The 24,365-nt window shown below is 33.6% G+C and overlaps 1 protein-coding gene and 1 long non-coding RNA gene across 3 annotated transcripts in view; one reads left to right on the forward strand and one right to left on the reverse strand.

Annotated features, from left to right (window-relative positions):
• LOC114327511 (vacuolar protein sorting-associated protein 11 homolog) overlaps positions 1-24,365 on the reverse strand; it is a 91,833-nt gene that overhangs the window by 66,032 nt on the left and 1,436 nt on the right. The window contains exons 3-4 of the mRNA XM_028276150.2: positions 12,185-12,358; positions 10,701-10,897 (exon numbers count right to left, since the gene is read on the reverse strand). Of these exons, the coding sequence (XP_028131951.1) occupies positions 10,701-10,897; positions 12,185-12,358 (371 nt within the window). The remainder of the gene's footprint in view (positions 1-10,700; positions 10,898-12,184; positions 12,359-24,365) is intronic.
• LOC126888525 (uncharacterized) lies at positions 12,973-15,800 on the forward strand. 2 transcript variants are annotated; one of them, XR_007699582.1, is made up of 3 exons: positions 12,973-13,601; positions 13,662-13,965; positions 14,358-15,800. It is a non-coding gene; the product is annotated as an uncharacterized LOC126888525 (long non-coding RNA). The 2 variants fall into 2 exon arrangements; XR_007699583.1 differs by having other exon boundaries at positions 12,979-13,601; positions 14,772-15,800.

Genomic DNA, 24,365 nt, shown 5'->3' on the forward strand with positions numbered 1-24,365 from the left:
GTTTTGTTTTCTTGACTTTTTATAAGCTTTGTCGATAAAATTGTACAATTTTTCATGACAATAAAGCATATTTCTATTCTATTCTAATAGTTCTCTAAAAGTTTTCCCGAAATTTTACAAAATTTCGAATTCCAATTCCATGCCGAAAACTTCAAATTTTACATGACAAAGAAATGTGAGTTTTTTCAAAAATCTTTCATAGCTGCTAGGGGAGAGGCCAGACGGAGGACGGCCTAGAAAAAGGTGGAAAGGTGCAGTCAGAGAAGATCTGGAAAAAATGTGAGTAAGACAATGGGAAACAGTGACACAGAACTGACAAACATGGAAGGTAATAGTAAACGCAGCAAAGACCCTCGATGAGCTATAACGACATTGATAACGATGATGACTAAATATTTTTGACATTAAATTTACAAAAAGGAACAGGTTTTTTTGCACTACAATCAAGAGTATCGTTTTCAAGACCAGCAGTTATCATCACGAATACGCAATGTTTTGAACATAGTTATTCAAAGCAGAGTGAGCAAAAATTTAAGTGAATAATTACAACATGATTCACACAGCCTTAGTAGTATGGTATAACTAGACCCAAACCCAGACATTCAAAGTGAAAGTTATCCTCCAACACCAAATTATTCTATATCAGGGGTGGGCAAATACTTTTAAGCGCGGGCCAAAATGAAATTTTCAAAATGTCTCCCGGGCCGGAGGACTATACCCAGTATGTACGCTAATGTTTTTGGTGGAGGTTTTTCTCTGCCCAAGAAATTTTTTTCACAAAAATACTATTAAGTATCATTCTAAAGCATTTGGAGAAAGACATTTGACTGTTAATAATAATAAATTGTCTTTCTGGTGTGTACATTCGAACAATTTGTTCCCAGTAAAATTACGAAATTTTTAATATGGTCCATTATATTAAGCTATAACAAGGATCCAGATAAAAAATGAACTTCAGAAATTCGATCAAGAATAGAGTAATCAAGAGCAGCCTTTTTGAAGATAAGGAAATTTTTGAGTAACCAAAGATTCAATCTGCAAATCTGATATCGGATGGTAAAATGTTATGTCACGACAACCATCATAGACAACATTCAAAGGAGGCAACTGATCTGGTATGGTCATGTACGACGTCAATGGACGACCACAGGCTGCCAAAACAAATTTTAAAATGGACGCCAAAGAAACGAAAGAAGAAAGGAACGCCAAAACAATCCTGGCTAGGCGGTATTCAGAAGACAATGTCGAAAAGGAACCTTCACCCTGACGAATGCAATGACGGAAGAAGCTGGAAACTGGCAACTGGAAGGCGGAGAACGCTATAAATAACAGGGATAATAATAAAAATGTTATGTCCACTCTATTCTTCTTTATTGGATTGTTAATGCTGACTTAATGAAAAAGCTGGAAGTTTTTGAGATGTGGCTTTTTAGGGGAATTGTGAAAATACCATGGACCGATCATATTACGAACGAAATGGTGTTGCACAGAATGGAAAAGGAACAGAGAACTTTTGACCATCATTAAAAGGAGAAAGACAGCAAGGAGAAAGGGGACATACTTAGAAATGATAACGTAAGTTCTCTTTTTTTTCACCTCTGTGATAAACATTATAGAAGTTTTCAGGTACTTTCGGCTCTCAGTAATAATGTAATATTTCATTCTGCGTTTAAATTTTTCAAAAATACTTATTAGTTTTCTCAGCTTTCGAAAAATATGAATGCATTTAAAAAACATTGCGCCTACGCTCTTAAAAAAATTGCTTGCAGGATTTCTCAATGGGTCGGATCCGGCCCGCGGGCCGGCTTCTGCCCACCCCTGTTCTATATGGTCCACATAATGTTCTGAAAAAAGTCACACCATTTTGAGCGTCGGGTTTGGGGGGGGGGGGGGGGAGAGAGAGGGAGAAATCGGTAAATTCGTAGTTTTTTACGTTTTTCGTCAATATTTCTAAAACTATGCGGTTTAGCATGAACAACCTTCTATACAAAAATGTTCTACATTAAATTTGAAATAAAAAAGGCCCTATGCATAATCCTTCTAAAATGAACGGTTCCAAAATTACGGAGATAGTATGGTCATTGATTATAAACCACATACTAGATAGCTCACCTCTTGGTAACCGAAAGACGTATCAACAACTAGATGGCGCTACTCGAAAACCGTATCGAGATTTCTCATTCTCTCTCTGACTTGCGAGGAGGTAGGAGTAGTGTCAGGGCCGAACTTACCCTATAGGTGTATTATCTGTGACAAGTTATAGCGGAATTTAAAAAAAAAGGACTCACATTTTAGATAAAATGGCCTCTGTAACGCATAAGTGTGTTTACGCGGGATGTTTTGAAAGAAACGATATAACAAATACTAATATATATTTCTTTAAATTTCCCCTGAAAGACGTAGAGCGCACAAAAATTTGGCAAAAAAACTGCGGAAATATTGATATTATATTGATGGATATCAGTGACCTGAAACAGAGGGTAATTTGCCAGCATCATTTTGCAGTGGAACATATTTACCAAAGTGACCAAAGAAAGTTATTAAGGAAAAATGGTGTTCCTCTAAAATTTGCACAGTTAGCAACCGATTTAGGTGAGTACTCAACTTTGGAAATATTTTTATGTTTGCCTAATGCGCTTTGTCAATGAGAATAATACTATTAAAATATATTTTATATAAAATCAGTTGATGTTGAGTGATTTATATATTTTTTATACAATTAAATCAAAAGAGATTTTTTTTAAATATGAATGCGTTGTTAGTATCACTCCAGAAATAACGGAGATGCTTGTTTTGCTTTAATTAAAATTACACATACATTTCAATGATTACCTATTTTAGGTGATACCCCACCAGTATTATGCTCTACATACGTTTATTGCGATACGAAACGTAAAAGATCTACAAGTGGCGATTGTATGGTTAGGTCAACTCCATCGCCTAAGAGATCAAGTAGTAGTCTCACTAGTCTCAGTGATATTTCCAGTTTTGATATTAATTTGCCCACAAAACTTGAAACTGAATTGACGGAGAAGGTAAAAAAATTGGAGTATCAAGTAAATGCTTTAAAGCAGAAGTGCCGTCAGAAGAACAGTCAGCGTTGTAGAAGAACAACAAAAAACAGAAAATCGGCAACCAAATTCATGATACAGGTACTGTTAGAAAATAAAAGCAAATACGTGCACACTTTTGTTAATATGCAGTTTTCACACAAAACTCGTTCACAATGGAGTCACAATGAAAAGGATTTAGCTCTGGCCATTTATTATAAGTCTCCTAGTTGTTAAAATTTTTTAATTAGATCTCTTAACTTTATATTACCTTCAGTAAAAACAATTAAAACTTGGTTGAGTGTCATAAAATTAGGAACTGGTTTAAACACTTAATTAAGAGGATCGGTACGTATTTTCGGCTGCAATGCTATTCAAATGGGGATTCATTTTTTTCAAATCCTGAGAAAACTAATAAGTATTTTTGAAAAATTTAAACGCAGAATGAAAGATTACGTTATTAGCGAGGGCCGAAAGTCCCTGAGAACTTCTATAATGTTTATTTTAATAAGTTACAGGGGTGAAAAAACTAAGAGAAAATTTAGTGTGATTTTTAATTTCAAATATCTCATTCAAAATAAACTTTTTATTTATTCTAAGGGACTTTCGGCCCTCGGTAATAATTTAGTCTTTCATTCTGCGTTTAAATTTTTCAAAAATATTTATTGGTTTTTTCAGGATTTGAAAAAAATGAACACAATGCCGTGATAATATTTTCCAAATCTGTCTTTGTCTTACAACGCACTCAACCGAATATAATATTGTCAGCATATATTGTCAGTCAGACACTGACAATCAGTGACAATTTTAAATATTTGACATTGCATCGGGAATATTTTGAGAAATTGATTAAATATTATTGATATATAGTGTATTTGATAAATAATTGATTTAAGACGTGAACTTAATAAAAATATATTTATTGTGTATTATTTGTGGAAGATCCAAGCAGAGAATACATCAGATATATCCTGTGATCCAAGTATTTTGTTGTTAGAGATGTTCAAAATTGTAAGCGTTCCAAAATAACAACATATTATTAAAAAATCACTTTAACACTTTTCCTCTTTTCTCGATTGATTATTAGTTTTTGTTGTACAAATAAATTATTACAATCACTGAAAACATAGTTAGTGAAAAAATTATCACATTTATTAACTGAATTAATAATTTGCAATTATAAAAATAACAGTTATCCAAGAACATTCAAAAGCCATCTCTTTAAATTAATTATGACATTTTCAAGTAGAGTGACATTCTAGTAATGTTTACATATCCACACCAGTGTGAATTTTACTACACGTAATTTGCCGTGTAAAGACAGAAAAAGTAGGGATACACGTAAAATATTTGCGAATTATGTACCCATAGCCTTAAGTGACAAGTTGAAGAGAAAAGCAGAGACAATGGATGAGTGGGAAAAAATTTGTGTGTTAATGTTTGATGAAATTTATTTGAAAAAACAATTGGAGTACAATAAATTAGATGACATTATAGAAGGGTTTCAAGATTTAGGTGCTTTAGGAAGAACAAACAAACTTGCCAACACAGGTCTGGTTTTCATGATGCGCGGCTTGCTACATAAGGCTACGCGGCTTGCTACAGGTGGTCCAATACATAGCGACAACTTAAAAAACATTGTAGTTGAAGTTGCTTCAAAATTACAAAATATTGGGTATACACCAAAAGTGTTGTGTGATCAAGCATCTAATAATAGAGCTTTATTTAAGCTGTTATACGAAATCAGAGGATTTTCAATGTGTTCGATACACCCACTTATTAAAAAGTCTAAGAAATAATTTTCTTAACAAAAAGTTGACGTTTTTTGCCGATTCTAAACAAATATCGTGGCAAGATATTGAATGCACATACAACATCGATAGAACCAGTGTGAGAGCACGATCCATGGTGAAAATAACAAACGTTCATATAAACCCTAATAATTTTCAAAAAATGTGTGTAAAATTAGCAGCACAAATTTTTTCCAACTCAATTGTGTCAGCAATATCAACAGCAATATATGTAGGGCAGTTACACACCAAAACGGCTTCTCTTACTGCCGATTTTTTGAAAATTATAAATAATATTTTTGATGGTCTTAACAGCAAATATTGTAGTGATAGTAATCCAAACAGAAAGCCAATGTCAACTTTCAGCAAGTCAAATGAAAACTTAAAAGCAGGTTTAGAATATTTTTAAAAAATTAAAGATTTTGAAAATCAGAAAGAGAGAAATAATATTCACTGTCTACACGGCTTTCAGTGGACCATTTTGTCAATTTTATGTTTGTGGGAGGAACTTCAAAAATATAATGTGCAATATCTTTTAACATATTTTCTGAACCAAGATCCTCTAGAAAATGTTTTCTCTATTGTGCGCAATAGAGTTAGTCTAGTGCGTTCATAAAAATAACATGTGTTTTTACTTAATAACAGGCGGTAGCTGGTTTTTCTTTAGTTTCATGCGTGGAAGAGAATGATGCTAGATCAAAAGTATGTGTTTTATCTCGACAGGTATTAATGACGCACGGGTAAATAATCGTGGACTCAACTGTATGTTAAACTACACTATTAGCTTTAGTTTCTATATACAGTAGATATTAACAAGTATTTTATAATATCAGGAAAACAATATCAGTATGTCTTAAAACCTTGGAATCATATGGAAAACTTTTTTATTCAGTTTAGGGAAAAATGTATTATTGATAAAAACTTGCATGTCCTAAAACTCAAAATGAAAGAATCAGATGTCAAATATTATGAGTCGTACACCAAGTTTGTTAAAAAATATTAATTCTTCTCAAGAGTAATATACCTTCATTTTTAAAGCACTTTCATATAAATATGAACGTGGTTTTTAATTGTTCTCGACTTTTAGGCTATTGATTATGTTCACAATAAGAGAGCTAAAAGGAACTACAACGTTAACGGGATTTTATTGTCTCATATAGTTAATGGACCTCTAAATTTGAAAAAACCGCGGAGTGCTACCATTTAAATGGGTACGTTTTTGAGAAATGGGTGAATTAGTCCCTAGGCACAGGGTGAATTAGAGTGAGTGCTATGCAGTTTTGGTACAAAGATGTTTACAGGAAAATTGTTCCAGGTTCAATTTACTATCGAAATATTACATTCTAAAGTCAGAAATATTTTTATTTATAAAAATATATTCAAAAGAAAAGCAAAAAAACAACACGAAAGAAAGCAATTTTGTTTTTTGCCCCATAACTTTTTTCCACGGGGATATAGGTATAGACATTGCTTCAGCAAAAAATAACTTACATTCTTTCTCTTTAGATTTATATTTTTCTTCTTAAGATTTATATTTTCCGAAATAGGATTTTTCAAAATTCGCCGCTCACAGCATTTTTGGGCCATTTTCCCCATCATTTCGCAAACATTGTTCTGTAACTTTTTTTACGCATTTCTAGGTATATGCAATGGTACATTTATTAGATAGAGGAGTCAATTACCTTTAAAATGGTCTATCGTATAAGGTTGCCTGACTATTTTGAAGCAAGTTCTGCTTTTTCAAGGCTTTATACTTTTAACGATTTTTGATATTTTTTATGATTATTTTTTAAATTTCTCATTATGACTTTTTTTCCTGTACATTTAGGGATATACATTGTATAATAGAAAACAGCATATTTTATTTACTTTATTGTATTCCAAAAAAATCTAGGACTATTTTTAAACAAGATATCCGTAGAATATCCAGAATATCCGTAATTTGAAAAAATTTTTAATTTTTTATTTTTTTTTTCAATTAGAAGGATATAATTGCATATTATAATATAATTTTTAATTCCAAATAATTTTTCTTAATAACACTTTTCGATATTGTGAAATATAAAGGTAGGTACTTTACTCCTGAGCAAATTCATATTTTTTAAAATACCTCGTACACTATTAACAAAATTTTATATCTGATGATTGCATTTTAGGTTTCAGACTAGGCAGAGCATTTTATAAAGAATAACTTTTTTTTTTCATAAAATTAATACTAAAAAAGTTTTCCATATGGTTCCAACTATTGCATGTGTATATGTCACACTTTGAAAAAGCATATCTTGTTTAAAAATAGTCCTATAATTTTTTACAGTACACCATTTTAAAGTAAAGAAAATGAGCTTTCCTTTTTATTACACAATGTATATACCCAAATATACAATCAAAAAAGTTATAATGAGAAATTTAATATTAATCGTAAAATATATCAAAAATCATTAAAAGTATAAAATTTTGAAAAACCATATCTTGCTTAAATATAATCATACGGCCTTCTACGATAGAACATTTTAAAGGTAATTGACTTCTCTTTCTACCAAATGTACCATTGCGTGTACCTAGAAATGCGTAGAAAAAAGCTACAGAACAATATTTGCGAAGTAACAAGGAAAATATCCCAAAATCGCTGTGAGTGGCGAAATTTGAAAAATCATATTTTGGAAATTGTAAATCACAGGAACTTCTACCAAGCGCCGTTTTAAATAAGAAGGATGGAAATTTTTTTTCTGTGAAGCAATGCCTATAGGTACCTATATCCCCGTGGAAAAAAGTTATGGGGCAAAAAACAAAATTGCTATCTTTCATGTTTTTTTCTTGCTTTTCTTTTGGATATATTTTTGTAAAAAAACATGTTTTTTACTTTAAAATGTGATATTTCGATAGTAAATTTAACCTGGAACAATTTTCCTATAGACGTGTTTGCACTAAATGTGCATAGAACTCCCCTTAATTCGCCCTGTGCCTAGGGACTAATTGACCCCTTTCTCAAAAACGCACCCATTTAAATGGTAGCACTCCGCGGTTTTTTCAAATATAGAGATCTATTGACAATATGAAACAATAAAACCCTGTTAACGTTGTAGTTCCTTTCTAAAATACATAATCAATAGCCTATTTTAATAATAAAATGTTTCGATATTGTCAATAATGTCAATAATAATAATACTTCTTGAGAACAAGAAATAATAAATATCTTTTTTTCCTAAAATTTTAATTTTACAAATCTTAGTTTGAAAAGAATTAACATTCAAATATTCTTATTTACTTTGTTTTGAAATATGATCTAATTATTGATGTTTTAAACTTTCTAATCCTGTCCGTTTATCAGCTTTTACCTATTGTTCCTAGGCAGATGGCCCTCAACTATTTATATGTTGGAAATTCCCTGTCATTTTATCAAGATATATGTATACCAAATTTCATGCCAATCCAATGGATTCTTTAAAATTCGGAGGTTTTGCAATATTTTACCTGGGGGTGAATGGGTTAGATCTGGAAAGAAATTCTGTATATCAACTTCAAATAGTTTATTTCGCATTAGTTCTGAAAATATCATTCTTTTACAAATTGCAAAAAATAATTTACATGTGAATTATTACTGCTAATTTTATTATGTATTTTCTATTTTGTTTTTTTGTAGTGTATTAATAATTAAATAATTTTCAAGAAACCTCTTCACTATTTTTATTAATCAATTTTTAGCGTTTTATCTGAAGTAAAATCGGAATTCCAAAATATAGATTGCAATCGCGTTAAAATTATTTGTGAAAATGCTGAATACTACCCTTATATACAGTTGAGTCCGGGAATCTTTACCCGTGCGTCATCATTTAAAGCATACGAAATAAGTCGATAATAAGTCGGAAATTGAAATTTACTAAACGCAACAGCAAGTGACAGTAAGTGACTGGCTGTTGCGTTTAGTAAATTTCAATTTCCTACTTATCATCGACTTATTTCGTATGCTTTAAATGATGACGCACGGGCAAAGATTCCCGGACTCAACTGTAGTTGTTTATTACGCCAGCCCAGCAACTCAAATTTATTTTTCAATCTTGGCAAAAATTTCAATAAATGTCGCCACCGTCCAGCCAGTTAGTACTTAGACTTGAGGAGCAAACAGGTGTAAGTGGGCGGAGTTTAACACTGAATTCGGTTTTACCTTAAGGTGAGGTATCTATGTAGTTATTAATCAATGGTATGGTATAATTTTTCCAAAGAAAGGCCTAATCCAAACATCCAAAGTAAAAGTTTTCCTCCCACACCAAATGATTCTATATGGTCCACATATTGTTCAGTAAAAAGTTACACCATTTTGAGCGTCCGGTTTGAGGGGGAAATGCGGGAGAAGTCGGTAAATTAGTAGTTTTTTTACGTTTTTCGTCAATATTTCTAAAACTATGCTTTAGCGTAAACAATGTTCTATACAAAAATGTTCTACATAAAATTTAAAACAAAAAAGGTCCTATACATAATTGTTATAAAATCAACGGTTCCAGAGTTACAGAGAGTCAAAAGTGGAGGTTTTCGATACTTTTTATATTTTTTGGGCAATTTATTGATGAATATTACTGATGAAAGAAATTTTTAACAGGATTGTGTTTTGCAAATAAAATTTGCTATTTCAGTGGCCGATGGTATGTTAGTGATAAGCCCTTGAAGACACGTCAACCTCACCACTCAAAATCATCATCAATTGCCCAAAAAATATAAAAAGTCTCGAAAACCTCCACTTTTGACCCTCCGTAACTCTGGAACCGTTGATTTTATAACAATTATGTATAGGACCTTTTTTTGTTTTAAATTTTATGTAGAACATTTTTGTATAGAACATTGTTTACACTAAAGCATAGTTTTAGAAATATTGACGAAAAACGTAAAAAAACTACTAATTTACCGACTTCTCCCCCATCTCCCCCCCCCCCCAAACCGGACGCTCAAAATGGTGTAACTTTTTACTGAACAATATGTGGACCATATAGAACAATTTGGTGCGGAAACAATTTGGTGCGGGAGGAAAACTTTTACTTTGGATGTTTGGGTTAGGCTGGGTTGGACCAATTATACTATACTACCTCCGTAACTTTGGAACCGTTAATTTTAGAAGGATTATGCATAGGGCCTATTTTATTTCAAATTTAATGTAGAACATTTTTGTATAGAAGGTTGTTCATGCTAAACCGCATAGTTTTAGAAATATTGACGAAAAACGTAAAAAACTACGAATTTGCCGATTTCTCCCCCCTCTCCCCACCAAACCCGACGCTCAAAATGGTGTGACTTTTTTCTGAACATTATGTGGACCATATAGAACAATTTGGTGTTAGAGGATAACTTTCACTTTGGATGTCTGGGTTATGCCATCCTTTGGATCAATTGTATCATACTATAGCTCATTCCCCATATCTTCCACGATTTTTGAAAAACCTCACACTCTTTTGTCATGTAAAATTTGACGTTTTCGACATGGAATTGGAATTCAAAATTTGGTAATCGAAATTACAATCCATGCTTATTCTTAATTGCTATTCATTATTTTCGTACCGAAAAGTGGTTTCATGACGATTTCTATCTATAACTCTCATGCACCGAGGCTGAAAAACATTTGCGTCGATTGCATTCACGGGAAAACTTTTAGAGAATTATTCGGCAGCAAATATTTTTTGGGTATATTTTGTCCGGAATTTTTTGTGGGGATATTTTGTCCAAAAAAATTTGTGGGGATTATTTGTCCGGGATTATTTGTCCGGGGATTTTTTGTCCAGGAATAATTTGTGGGGATTTTTTGTCCGGGATTATTTGTCCTAGCTTCGTACTGACATATGTTTACTGATATATTTAGTTCTGCCATAGTACTGACCTGTAAATAAGGAGAGAGCCATCTACAAATCCCACTGCCATCATTTGCAAGTTCTCATGAACACATAAAGCACTACTTTGTACAGGTCTATTTCCAGGGAGTGCTCTGGTAATCCTGCAACAGTATGGAACTCCATTTTTGTCTAATCTGCTAGTATCCCAAACTTTTATTAAAGGATTCACACCTGGTTCATCATGCTAAAAAACAATAATTATTTTTAATAATAATTATTATTACATACGAAATTATCATAATATGAGGGTTGTCTTTTTAGTTTTGCATATAGCCATAAAGACAAAAAATATATAGACTGAAAGCACCTACTTTATTGCTTTTCAAAATACGTCCCACCAAGATCGATACACTTTTGCATACGTTCAAACCAATTGGTAAAACAGTCATTCTAGTCTTCAGTTGACACCTGCAAAATCGCTGTCTTAAAGACATCAATGGCTACTTCTGGCGACTGGAATCGCTGTCCACGCATCGAATGCTTGATCTTTAGGAACGTGAAGAAGTCGTTGGGACTTAGTTCAGGGCTATATGGTGGATGTTTTAACAATTCAATGTTTTGAAGCTCCAAAATCTCTATTGTCTTTTGGGCAGTGTGAGCCATTGCATTGTCCTGATGTTCTTCGATCTTCTAAAGCCATTGTTGCCACATGACCAGATTTTGACACAAAAGTTGTGACCATTTTTTTTTGACACACTTCGAGAACAGATCACTTTTGTTGATTTTTCCTCATCGCGACACACCCACACAGCAGATTGGCGTTTATTTTCCGGTTTGTAGAAATAAATCCAAGATTCATCGCCACTAACAATACTATAAACGTTTTTTGAGATTCCTTTGTTGAACCATTCCAATGTTTTTCAACACCAATTGACACGAACCGTTTTTTGCTCTTTTGTGAGCAAATGAGGGATCCAACGGGAAACCAACTTCGTAACATCAGGCTCTTCATGTAGGATCTTTTGGATCGAGGTCTTTGAAATGCCCAAAGATGACTCTATATCCCGGGTATGTTACACGACAGTCATCGGTCACCCTTAACTAGCTGACGAACCGCATCAATCTTTTGCTGTGTGACTGCTGTTTTGGGTGGACCTGGTCTGGATCCTTTGCTGAGACTTTAGCAACCACGTTGAAATTGACAATGATAGCGGGAAATAGTTGACTGGTGTGATGCTTCATCCTCAAAAACAGAAACCACTTCAGCGAGACATTGCTGTTGGGATAATCCTGTATGAAAATTATAAAAAATTATTGCTCAAAAATGTTCTCGGCTAAGATCCATTTTTCGACCAACTAGCTAATTTCAAAAATTCACTCTATCTACACGACTTTTTGTATCGCAATGAAACTCTGGATTTATGTCAACAAATGACTGAGGTTACATTTGTGTTGGAAGGTTTTTTTGGCGGAGCCCTCTAAGCGGCTATATGCAAGACTAAAAAGACAAATCTCGAATTTGTAAACTTACCCCTATAGTTACTAACAAAGGTGCATTTCTCATTTGCTGAGTTAACTCTACATTTATTTCATATCCTCTAAAGGTTATGACCTGCCATGATCGTGATATCAAATAAATTTGTCCAAGATTATCACTAAACACAAGGTGGTTGTTTCCACTTGAAGTTGTTGTGATCTTAGTCTCCTAAAAAATGTACAATGTTTTACCATATATAAAACAAAGAAAACAGTAAAAATTCAAATATAATTCAGCACTACAGTTATACACTCTCCAGAGAATAGAAGAGCTGAAGAGCATATAGGAAAATCCTATCCAAGATGGCGGAAAGTAAAAATGTGCCGTCACCTCTCTCTATAGTAAAAGAGGTAGATTTTGAAGAGAATACATTTAAATGTTGTCAAACGAAGCCTAATAAAAGACTCGTTTGTATAGTATGTGGAAATAGTTATCATATCTCATGTGCTGTGAAAAACAAAGTGAAATTCTTCAAGATAGGGGATTCGCGTGTAATCTGTTGCCAAAATAGTGATGGACAACCCATCGAATCATTTAGTGCCATAGCGATAGAAAATCAGTGGTTAAAAAGGCTGTTAGCTGAAAAAGATGATAAGTACAATTTATTATTAGATAACAATAATCTATTAAAATCAAATAATGAACATTTGCTAGAAAAATTAAATTTATTGAAATCAGAAATAACCAGAACCAAAATCTCACAAAAACCCAACACAACTGCTAATGAGGGTTTAATAAAAACTCAAGGTAATGAAGATAAGACGGCCAGTGTCCAGTCACAGTTTTTTTGCTATTCGAAACAGTTAGTTCACTCTAGTTTTTATGCGGTTCCTGCGCTTGCAGAAACTCCTAGCAGACTGCGCAGTAGACTAGGAGGAAAATGTTGCTGTTGCAAGATTTAAAATATTCCGATAAAGAATATTCCAAAATTATAATAAAATAATTATGATTATCGATTTTTTTCAAAAAGCTGAAAATTAAATTCATAAATGGTAAAATCCTTTACGTACACACTTGTATAAAATTTGAAAAATAATATTTTCTGATTATTGATTGAATGTATTCAAACAATTAATCACAAGTAACTATCTAAATTGGTGACATTTGGCAACAGTGAGTAGATCTGGTTTATTTATGTATGTTTATTCCAAACATAACCTTATAAACAAACAGTTGTTTATTTAGAGTTATTTATTATTGTTTTCTCATATTTTGCAATTGTTAAGTTGGTTTACTTCGAATTTAATGTGCATTACTGTGGTATTTCTCCAGTTTTCTAAGAAGGTTGGTGATTTTGAATTGGGATTATGATGAATTTAACCCAAAGGCAATGTGTGTGTTTATTTATGTGGCAAAATTCCAGGCACCATAAAAATTTGAGTTTCTTCCTGTTGCCCATGGATGAAAATCGGTAAGAACGTAAATTCTATTTAATATCATTGACATCATTTTTGACGTGCTGTCGTTTTAGGTTTGCAGAATGAAAAGAAATTGTTCAATGTGATAAACTTTCTATGAACAGTCCTCAGTGTTGTTACATTAACTTTTAAATATGCATCTTGAGGAGCAGGCCTTTGCAGAAATACTGAAAAGCGGGTTGCAAAACAACGCAAAATAAAATAAACGAAATATGTCTTGAGATTAAACATTCAAGTTGAAGGTGTGTTCTTTCTTAAACTGGAATGATAATTTTGTAATTCTGTAGGCACATCTATTGAGAAGTTACAACCAGTGGCAAAGTGCCTTAAGGGAATCTATGACATATATAATTGAAGGTATGAGTATATGTTTCAAATCGTTGGATAATTCTGAGAAAGTGTAAATTTTTTTCATGAATTTGGTACATAACCGTCTTTATCTAAACTCTAAAAATCATTGACATCTGTTTTGAAGAACCATGTTCCTAGAAACCATTGATAACAAATATAGACGGTTACCTCTGCATTCGTTGTATCATCTTACTACTCTATCCATAGTGAGTCTAATTTTTAAATCTATAATAATTGTTTACGTGCTGGTTTCATAAAGATGCTTCAAAAATCTATATGGGCCTTACTAGGCAGCACAGCCATGCCTTTAATAGTTTTTCCAATTATATTTTCAATATGCTTATTCTAGTTAAGATTGCGGGACAAAAAGACCACTAAATATTTGAGTTCATTTTTAGGTATCAGCATTGGCTCTACAGCCCATGGTGGGTCTTGGCCTGTTCCAGAATCAGCTTCCACTCTTTCCTATCCTTTGCTTGGCTTTCCAATTTCTCACTCGAGCATGAATTTTTGGTATATATGGGATTATATTGTGATAACGACCAGATCTATGAAAGAATAGTATGTTTTTAAAGAAGATTGTGGTGACACTATTCATGAATATCTGATAATATTGGTCAATGTGAATGGAGTCCAAAATGGGGTTTAGGCTGTTATATAAAAAACTAGGTCATTAGCATATGGAAGTAGGGCGACATTATCTGGTATTAAATTATGTGAATGAGGAGAATTAAACCTAAAAACTCTATTTATTCTGCTAATCAATATGAATTTAATATATTTTAATATAAAACATATGTTATTCTTTCTAGGGACACCTCCTCTGAAGGAATTACAATTATTTGCCAGTATGTCAAATGAATTTTCAACATCAGTCATACTTTCATGAATTTATTGATGAAAATAAAACTAGGTACATGATTTATTATTTACTTCCAAGGGATTCTAAGATACTATGTGTAAAAAGTCCAATATGCAGTGATGAGCATGCTAATAACTGGCAAAATATGGGATATAACGCCAAAGATGGGAAACATGGGATGCATTCTGAAGTAAAAAGAGATGAAACTGAGAGAAATTATTGATATAAACATATAAATTAACATTGCATTACATAGTTTCCCACCTTTAGACGTATCAGATGAGTATGAGAACTGTCACTGTGCCAGGAGAATTTTATAAAATACTCCTGTCACAGAGATCTAAAGGTGGGAAACTATGTAATGTTATCGTCGGCTAAGAGTGTTAACCTGCTAACTCTATTTTTCACTGTGAGTGATATTGGGGTAGTTTCTAGGTCTGTGTACCTTCATACCATGTCCCACAAGCCCGCTGGTTCCACTGTAGTTTAGAGATAGCTATTTCTAAACTACATTGGTGTCGGCGGGTTTGTGTGGTGGTGTATGAAAATACACGGACCCAGAAACTAGCCCAATATCACTCAAAGTGAAAAATGGAGGTTAAAACTCTTATCCAAGGTTATGTTAATTTATTCGTTTATAACGATAAGTTCCACTTCTACCAGTTTCATCTCTTTTTATCTCACAAGTTAATATGTTTTCCATCTTTTGCGTTATTTTGCCGGTTATTAGTGTGAGTGCTCATTACTGTATATTTACGATTCTGTGATTTCTCAATATGATGCTGAGTAGGTATAGATCTGAGTAGGTATATAGTAGGTATCTACAACCCTTTCAAAACAGAAATTTATAAGTTCATTTTATGTACCTATTAAACTTTATTTTAAGGATGAATTTGAAATGCTTGTAGGGAATATATCTGTAAAAAATAAAATTGGTATTGTAAAATTGAAATTCTCAAAATATAATTTATAATTCGAATGTATTATTATTTTTTTCCTCTATAGAAAAGTCCTCTTATTAGTTTTCTCATTAGCTCTTGACAAGACATCAGTACTTCGTTTTTTAGATTTATCACAAGGATTCAGATCCGGAAGATCCTGCGTAGACGCCAGTACTTACTTAATTACTTATTCCTCTTCACTCCATGCGGAGCATAGGGCGTCAACTGTCTGCCTCCATTCTGTCTTATCCTTTGCACTGATCTTTATTTCTGTCCAGGTTTTCCCAATAGGGCTTTTCATTCACAGTCATTTGTTTCGAGCTTCTGTCATATGTTGTATAATCCGTGTATATTCATAGATATAACAGAATAGATTAGGCCAGTTCGAAAAATAGAGTAACGCAGAACAGTTCGGGTTGGTGGTCTATCTTTCTCTCTCTACTGGCGCTCAGCTTTCTCTCTCTAGCATATGATGGCTGCCGCCTCTGTGTAACTGTCGTTCCATTACTCCCACCTCTTGGTAGATACGCTCACACTCGCACGACAGACAAAGATAGCTAGACCACCGTACTTGATATCAGCGTTACACCCCGATGCATTGAGTGGCATATGACTAGCCTGATCTATTGTTGACATATCTCTGTGTATATTAGTATTATACACAGATTATACAACATATGACAGCAGCTCGAAGCAAATGACAATCAATGAAAAGCCCTATAGCATTAATTTCTTTTCCACATTTCTACGGGTCTACCTGGTCTTCTCTTTCCATGTGGTGTATATTCTAGGGCTTGCCTCGCTATGTCTGTGTCAGGTCTCCTTAGTGTGTGCTCCATCCAACTCCATTTCCTTTTGCATATTATCTTAGATATACATAGGTTTCTGGTTAGTTCTTGTCCATAGCTCTTGGTTTGATATACGGTTTGGCCAGTAAATGTTAAGAATCTTCCTTAGGCATTTATTTATGAATACCTGCATCTGTCCAATACATTTTCTTGACACTTTCCAAGTTTCTGCTCCATATAGTAATACAGTCTTCACGTTGCTGTTGAATAGTCTTTCGGTTTTAATTGTCATCTGATGTGAAGACCACATTTTCCTTAGCATATTGAATGCGTTTGTAGCGTAGACGCCAGTATTGTACTATTTATTTCCGTACTAAGACAAATCACAGAAAAGGCCATCGAGTACAATAAACCAGCATATCTATGTTTTACCTGACAAAGGCTTTCGATCGCATCCAAGTCGAAGACGTCTTACACTTACTGTATAGAAGATACATGCCAATCAATATTATACGAACCATCGAAAACATCTATTTCCATAATCGAATACAGGCAAAGATAAATGGAAAACTAACACAGTTTATACCAGTACAAAGCCGAGTCAGACAAGGGAACCCGTTAAGCCCACTGCTCTTTAATGTATCTAATAATGGACGAAATAATAGAAGCAGTATTTAAAGATCATGGTTACAGAATGGGGAACAAAAAACTCCAAATATTAGGTTATGCAAACGACGCCGCATTAATCGCCAAGACAGAAGACAATCTCCAGATTAACACACATCTTCAATACAACAGCCAAGAAATACAATATCAATATATGATAATATCAGCAGAAAAAACACATGTATGACATCTAAATACCCACTACGAGGTAAAATCGAAATTGATGGGAAAATATTAAAGCAGGAAGCAAGGTTTATATATCTGGGAATAGATATACCCAGTTACGGAGATGTTGAAGAGGAAGTACTACAAGAAAGCTTAAAAGCAAGTAAAGCGCTGGGATCTCTTAATCTCTTCCAATCTGGAAGAACGAACACCTAAGACAAGACACAAAAGCAAGAATCTATAAAGCAGCATTTCGACCTATATTGACATACACGGCAGAAACAAGACCTGAAACATCTAAAACGAGACGACTACTAGAAACAACCGAGTTGAAAATACTTAGACGAATATCAGGAGAAAAGTCTATTGGATAGAGAGAGATGCGAAAACATAAGAAGATCATGCAATGTAGAAGACATACCTAAATGGATGAGTGACAAAACGGAAACTGGAGTGGAACGAACACATTAGTAGAATGGCAGAGGATAGGATAGTACGAATAGCACGAGATAAGTCACCAAATGGATGAAGAGGTATTTGCAGACTAAGAAAAAGATGGTGCGATAATTTAAACAATTTAGGAGGCTAATATTGAAGAAGAAACAGTCTTTAAAGCCTACCTACAAGAAGGAAGACTCCTCTTGCTACGGCGCGTCGAATAATATATCGCTTGTACTACCCCGGAGAATTTAAAACCGTATTTCCGATTGCATTTTTAAAACTGGAAGTCCTTTGCCAAATATCTCACCTTTAGTACCATCCTTGGATTATATAAGCTTTCATCCGACACCTCATTTGTCATTCTATCTGGTTTAATGACTGAGGAGTTGTGTTTACGGACAGACGGACGTATATAATTCAACGCTTTCACATTTTTTTCAAAACTGAGTGAAAACAATATTTCTTTAGAAATCCATAAATATATTCGCTAATAATGAAACTAATTTGCAGTGGTTATAGCCAACCTTCATTAGTGGAGTAGGCATTAGAAGAAGAAGACCAATGAAGATAAAGGAGAGCCCATTGTTAGACTAAAATTTTGTTTATATAGAAAAAATTATTTAGTTGAAAATCGTAGGTACATAAGGTGCGTTCGCGGGTACAGTTGACAAATTGTCGCCGACAATTTCTAACCTCATTTAATATAAATAATATCGTTAATAGATAAATAAACAAGGTATATTTACTTTTAATTAATATTAATAACTAATTATTAAATTATAATAGGTAAATATACCTTGTATATTTATCTATTAACGATATTATTTATATAATTTTAAAGTGCGCATGCGTTTTGCTGCTAATTTGTCGCCGACAGGCACCCGCGAACGCACTTATTATCTCAATGAATCCATTAAAGCTGATACATTTAGTCTTCAGAACAACAGTAATAATTATGTATGAAACTATCGATAAATTGTCAAGAGCTTCGTAAACGTTAATTGTAGAAAAGTATTCCTTATTTCGAAAAATCTATTTCAAATTTGTCCTATTTATTTTCGAGCAGTGTATCAAAAATAATGTTGAGCAGTATAACACACGCTGTTATGCGCTTGCGTCCGGCTGCAAGGTCTCGATGCGCAGTGGGAAAAATGGAACATTTTTTCATAACGTACTTCACGGCAAGTGACTATACTGATTGTTGTATAAACCTATATACTGTGGTCCAGTCAAGGAATTCTAAATTCAAAACAAATAATGAAACTGACTCAAATAAAAATTTTAATGATAAAAACACCAAACATGTTGAAAGGAATTCTAATATACAGGGCAATTCAAAAATGACTACAAACGAATTAAATGCACAATTAATGGATATTAAAACCAAACAGACATGTGACTACATTACAAATTTAACTGTCGAAAATGAGGAAAGCACAAAAATGAATCTTAATCATATCACAATGGGGAGTTCAGAGAATAAAACGAACGATGAAGGATATCAGATTGTGACAAAAAGACGCAAGAAAATAATGGGAACTGGAATTGGTGATAAGGATTTCCATGGAAAATCCGAAAAACCAGACAAAAAATTGTGGCTATTCATCTCAAAAGTTCCGGATAGTGTAAATGCGGACCACATCAAGAGTTTCATAATAACTAAGACAAACTGCGAGGATATACAAGTAAAATTGTTACCAACCCAGAAAAGAAGGGATAATCAATGTTTCATGATAGGTGTACTACCTGACTTAAGGGAAGAAATTTACAATCGTGCTTTTTGGCCGAAAAAAATTGGCATTGAACGATTTAACTTTAGGTTAGGAAGAAGATTTTTAGATCGTGAGCATCACAATAGAGGTCTGCCAACTGGAGAAGATAGACCAGACTCTTTTTTAGTCAAGTAAATCCAAGAGAAAATAATATTGTACATGTTATTTTATAGTTAGTATTTTAATGTATCTTGTACTGTGTTTGTACTATACCACGTTGTGTTTTATAAATGTAAACTCATTTTTAAAAACAATAAATTTTCTGTCTTCTGTCTATTTAAATTTTATGAGCTATTCTTGTTTCCTTTTTATTACAATAATAATCAGTGATGGAAAATAATGTTTTGTTCAGATATACCCACTGTATATTTGTATATAATTGTGTTAAATGATTTTATTTTTTAAAACGTTTTTATATACTTGGCTTGGTCTTTGTCACTATATCCGAAAATTTTGTAATATATTTTAAAAATAGTTCTAGGCTACCAAGGCACCTGAAATTTTCAGAATAGCTCAGAACTAGCTAACAATGCAATATTTAACTGCTATTATACAGGGTGATTGATTAGTGGGGTAAAGCTGTGTAAATCCGTTATAGTAATGGATAGCGATAAAAGTTAATAACAAAAATTGTAGCCAACTTTGAGCTTCACATTACAAAATTAGTTATAATGTTACAGGGGTGTTCGATAACATACTGGCAGACCAAACTTATGTTTTTTTTTAAATGGAACACCCTGTATTTTATTTTATATTAGAAATCATCTTAATTTCTCTATTACAAAAATATAAAGGTTTGGTATGTTATATAGGGTATTTACAAAGTTATATCCAATTTTATATGAAAATAGTAATGTGTCCTATATATAACAAAACCGTGGTATTATAAAAAGTACTTTTATATTATAGTGTAATTTTTGGAATTTTAAGTATTTTATATCGTCAAATTATTTTATATTCTCTCCTATGAATAATAAAAACGTTTTATTATAAAAAAGATCTTTTTTATAAAAGTGTAATTATTTATAGAACTGCTTTAATTTGTTGTTGCACCAGTCATGTTCTATCTTCTAGTTTTTTGTTCAGCTAATTCTTCTTTTTTTCTTATACGTGGAGTTAGTATTATTCCTTGTCGTTTTATATTCTTCTCTGTCTCTTTCAGACTCTGTGCTTATCCATTTCATTCTGGCGTCTTCACAGACTTGACAAAACCATTCTTTGCTGTTTTCATAGTCGCTTCTATCGGCCAGAACTTCATCGGCCGTATCTGTTATTATTTGTTTAAGCTGGCTCCAATGTCCCTCTATTTCTGTTCTCTTTTTTTTTGTCCTTACATTTTTTTGGTTGTTGTCTCTTCATATTTATTCCGTATATCATTTGTCAATATCCCATCCATCATACCTTCTGCTTTTTCTTGAAGTTTCTACTTAAATTTAGATTTCATAATGTTGCCATAACTAGATAATGGTCTGTGTTCGCGTTAGCCGCTCTGTGTGATCTTGCTCCGATTGCTTTTTTCATGATTCCCTTTGTGGCTAAAATGTGGTCTATTTGATTTTCACTCACTCCATTTGGGTGTCTCCAGTCTCCATGTAACCTTGTGCTTTCTAGGATGTTGAAATATTCTTCTTTTTGTATAGGCACAACTCTGTCTGTTTTTCAATGTGCCTCTATTAAGTTGTCATTCCATCGTTTTCATGGTCTTCCCACCAATCGTCTTCCTATTGGGGAACCGTCTCTTGCTGTCCTTACTACTCTATTTGTTGTCATTCCATTCTATTCTTCTGTTTCTTACCCAGTTATTAATGTTATCCACCTTGCATCTCTGTATGTATAGCTCTACTATTCTGTACTTTTGGCATACAGACTATTCATAGACTGAATTTATTTTCAATTGACAGTCTTGATAATCTTGATATACCGCCTTCTAGCAACGATACCGGGACAACTCAAAAAAACGTGTTTCGAAAAAATCGAGTTGCAAGTTTTTGTCATTTTGCACAGCTATTGTATGCTTTGAGTTATATTCGTCTTTAACTAAAACTATGTTCTTTGTTTCAGTTGATATCAAAGATTGTTTTTCAGTTCATTTTGGCAATCTTTTGCTACCACTCAAGCAGGGCCGCCGAGAGGCATGAGCGGGCCCCGGTAAAAAGTGAACGGTGGGCCCACAGCAAAAAAGTGAAGGGAGGGCCCCCGGCAAAAAGTGAAGAGCGAAAAAAATTGTTTAATTTTTATAGAAATAAAATTATTAATAATAATAAACATTTCAAATATAAATTTTATCAAATTTTGATTATATTTATAACAGTGAAAATATTTATAATACAGGTGCTTTTCGAATTTTCTAAATGGCAAAAATGCCAAATCATTCTCAATTCACAAACTTGATAGGTAGCTAACCGATCCTGTTTCATTGTATGCTTCTCTTCATGAGCATTTTTCAGTGCGTCACAATTGATAGAAAAAAAGGTAAGTCCGTGATAATACACATTTATGACATTTATTCTAACATGACATTTTAGTTAAATCTGACAGTTGTCACATTTTATTTGCAATTTGGCATAAAAACAAATCAATTGTGTTTATTGCATTTATAAAATGGTATTTTCTTTGATTTGTGTAGTCTTATAAATTGTACAGATTATATTTGTAGATATATTATATAATTGGTAAATAATTTTTTTCGATTATAGCGCCATCTATTGACAACTAGAATAAATGTTATAAATGTCACTGACGAAATGTAATCACCGATGTGCGTTTTTTTCTGTCACATACAATTTAATGCGTTAGAAAGAAATCGAAAAACTGTGACGCACTGAAAGATCCTCATGAGAAAAAGCATAGCTATCATTACCTCATAGCATTTTTTATGCGAAAAAGAAAACTAAAGGATCTTTCTTCTTCTGCGACTGTCACCGGTAATGTGCAAAATATTCTTAACACAATAACGATTCAAATTTGAGATGTTTAATTTTATTAAGCGAATCTATTGGAGAAAGATGAGATGAGATAATCAGATTTGGAACTATGGTGGGGTAAATATATCTGATACATACACTGACCACATGGTACCAAAATACACATTTAATAGGAACTTCGGAATAGAAATCAATGACCGAAGGGAATGGAACAGCATCAGTAGCAAAATCAGAGGAACGATCTGGTATACAGACGGATCAAAAACCTATGAAGGCACTGGAGCCGGTATTTTTAGTGAAACAGAGAATGTAGGACTCAGTTTCTCACTAGGAACATACACAACTGTGTTTCAAGCGGAAATGTATGCAATTCTGCAGTGTGTCGCAATGAACAACTTGAGGGCCTATGAAAATAGACGGATCAATATACTCACAGACAGCCAAGCATAACTGAAGGCACTAATGAGCCCGAAAGTGACGTCAAGGCTGGTATGGGAATGCCGGCAAGAACTGGAAGAACTGGCCGAAAGAAATAGTGTAACTCTATTCTGGGTGCCAGGACACACCGGGATAGACGGTAATGAGAAAGCAGATGAGCTGGCAAGGAACGGTTCATCAACTTTATATTTTGGCCCAGAACCTGCTCTAGGAGTACCTAAAACAATAATTAGGGGACAAGTCAGGGAATGGGTCAAAAACAAACACAAAGAATACTGGGGGAACGTACCTGGTCAGCGACACGGGAGGCCCTTAATAAGGGAACCCTCAAAACGGAGAGCTGAGGAACTAATAAAATTACATAGGAGTCAGCTCCGCATAATTACAGGTCTTCTCACGGGTCACTGTGCCCTAAAAGGACACCTGAATAGAATTGGGCTGTACGAAGGGAACCTTAACTGCAGACTGTGCAATAGGGGAACTGAAACAGCACATCATGTACTGTACGAGTGTGAGGCTTTGGATCACAAAAGGCAGGCTATTTAAGGACAACCAAAATTAAGTCCAGCAGAATATGCCACCCAACCCATGCTAGGGATGTACAATTTGGTACGTGGAACCAAGCTTGTGGATTGGGTGACATAAAAGGTAGGATGGTTGGCACAATAAGCCCATGAGGCTGCAGTGCCATCGGAGACATATGTCAGACGACCTCCAAAAAAAAAAAAAGATGAGATTCACCAATATTATCCTTTTACATCGCTCTATCCCGAAATATTGCGTGATGGGCTCAAAATTTTCAGTCGTATCACTACTAGGCAAATCATCAAAAAATCTCACAGGTTTTTGCGCCGTTTTTCTTTATTTGATGTAAATTCTGGATTTATTCCATAATTGCTGGTAACTAATTTAGATTCTTCAACATGGATTTTTCTGATTTTTTGTATATATTCTAGAAGCCCTGATATATTTTTAATCTCCATATCCATACCATAGTTTTATCTGACTGCACTGTAGTATTTGACTCCTGTGATTTATTGCTGTTAAAATTTTAAACAAAATCGATTTAAGGTCATAATATTAAATATAGCCGAGTATTATCTAATTAAACGCAATATGGACATAAAGTGAAGAGCAAAAAAATTGGAAAAATTACGTCTTTGGTCTGGTCAACGCCGGGCCCCTTACATCGCCGGGCCCCGGTAAAATGTACCGGCTGTACCATCCTCTCGGCGGCCCTGCACTCAAGTTAATAATTAGCAATTATTTGAAAAATTTTTGAATTGTCCCAGTATTGTTGGAAGAATCATTTCATTATTATGAATATTTTTGTGATCATTGTGGTATACACACTGAGACAATTCAAGTGACAGGTTCACGACGGATTTTAGCTTTAGCCCACTACTCGT

Source organism: Diabrotica virgifera, chromosome 7, assembly GCF_917563875.1.
Source record: "Diabrotica virgifera virgifera chromosome 7, PGI_DIABVI_V3a".
Taxonomy (NCBI): Eukaryota; Metazoa; Arthropoda; class Insecta; order Coleoptera; family Chrysomelidae; genus Diabrotica; species Diabrotica virgifera.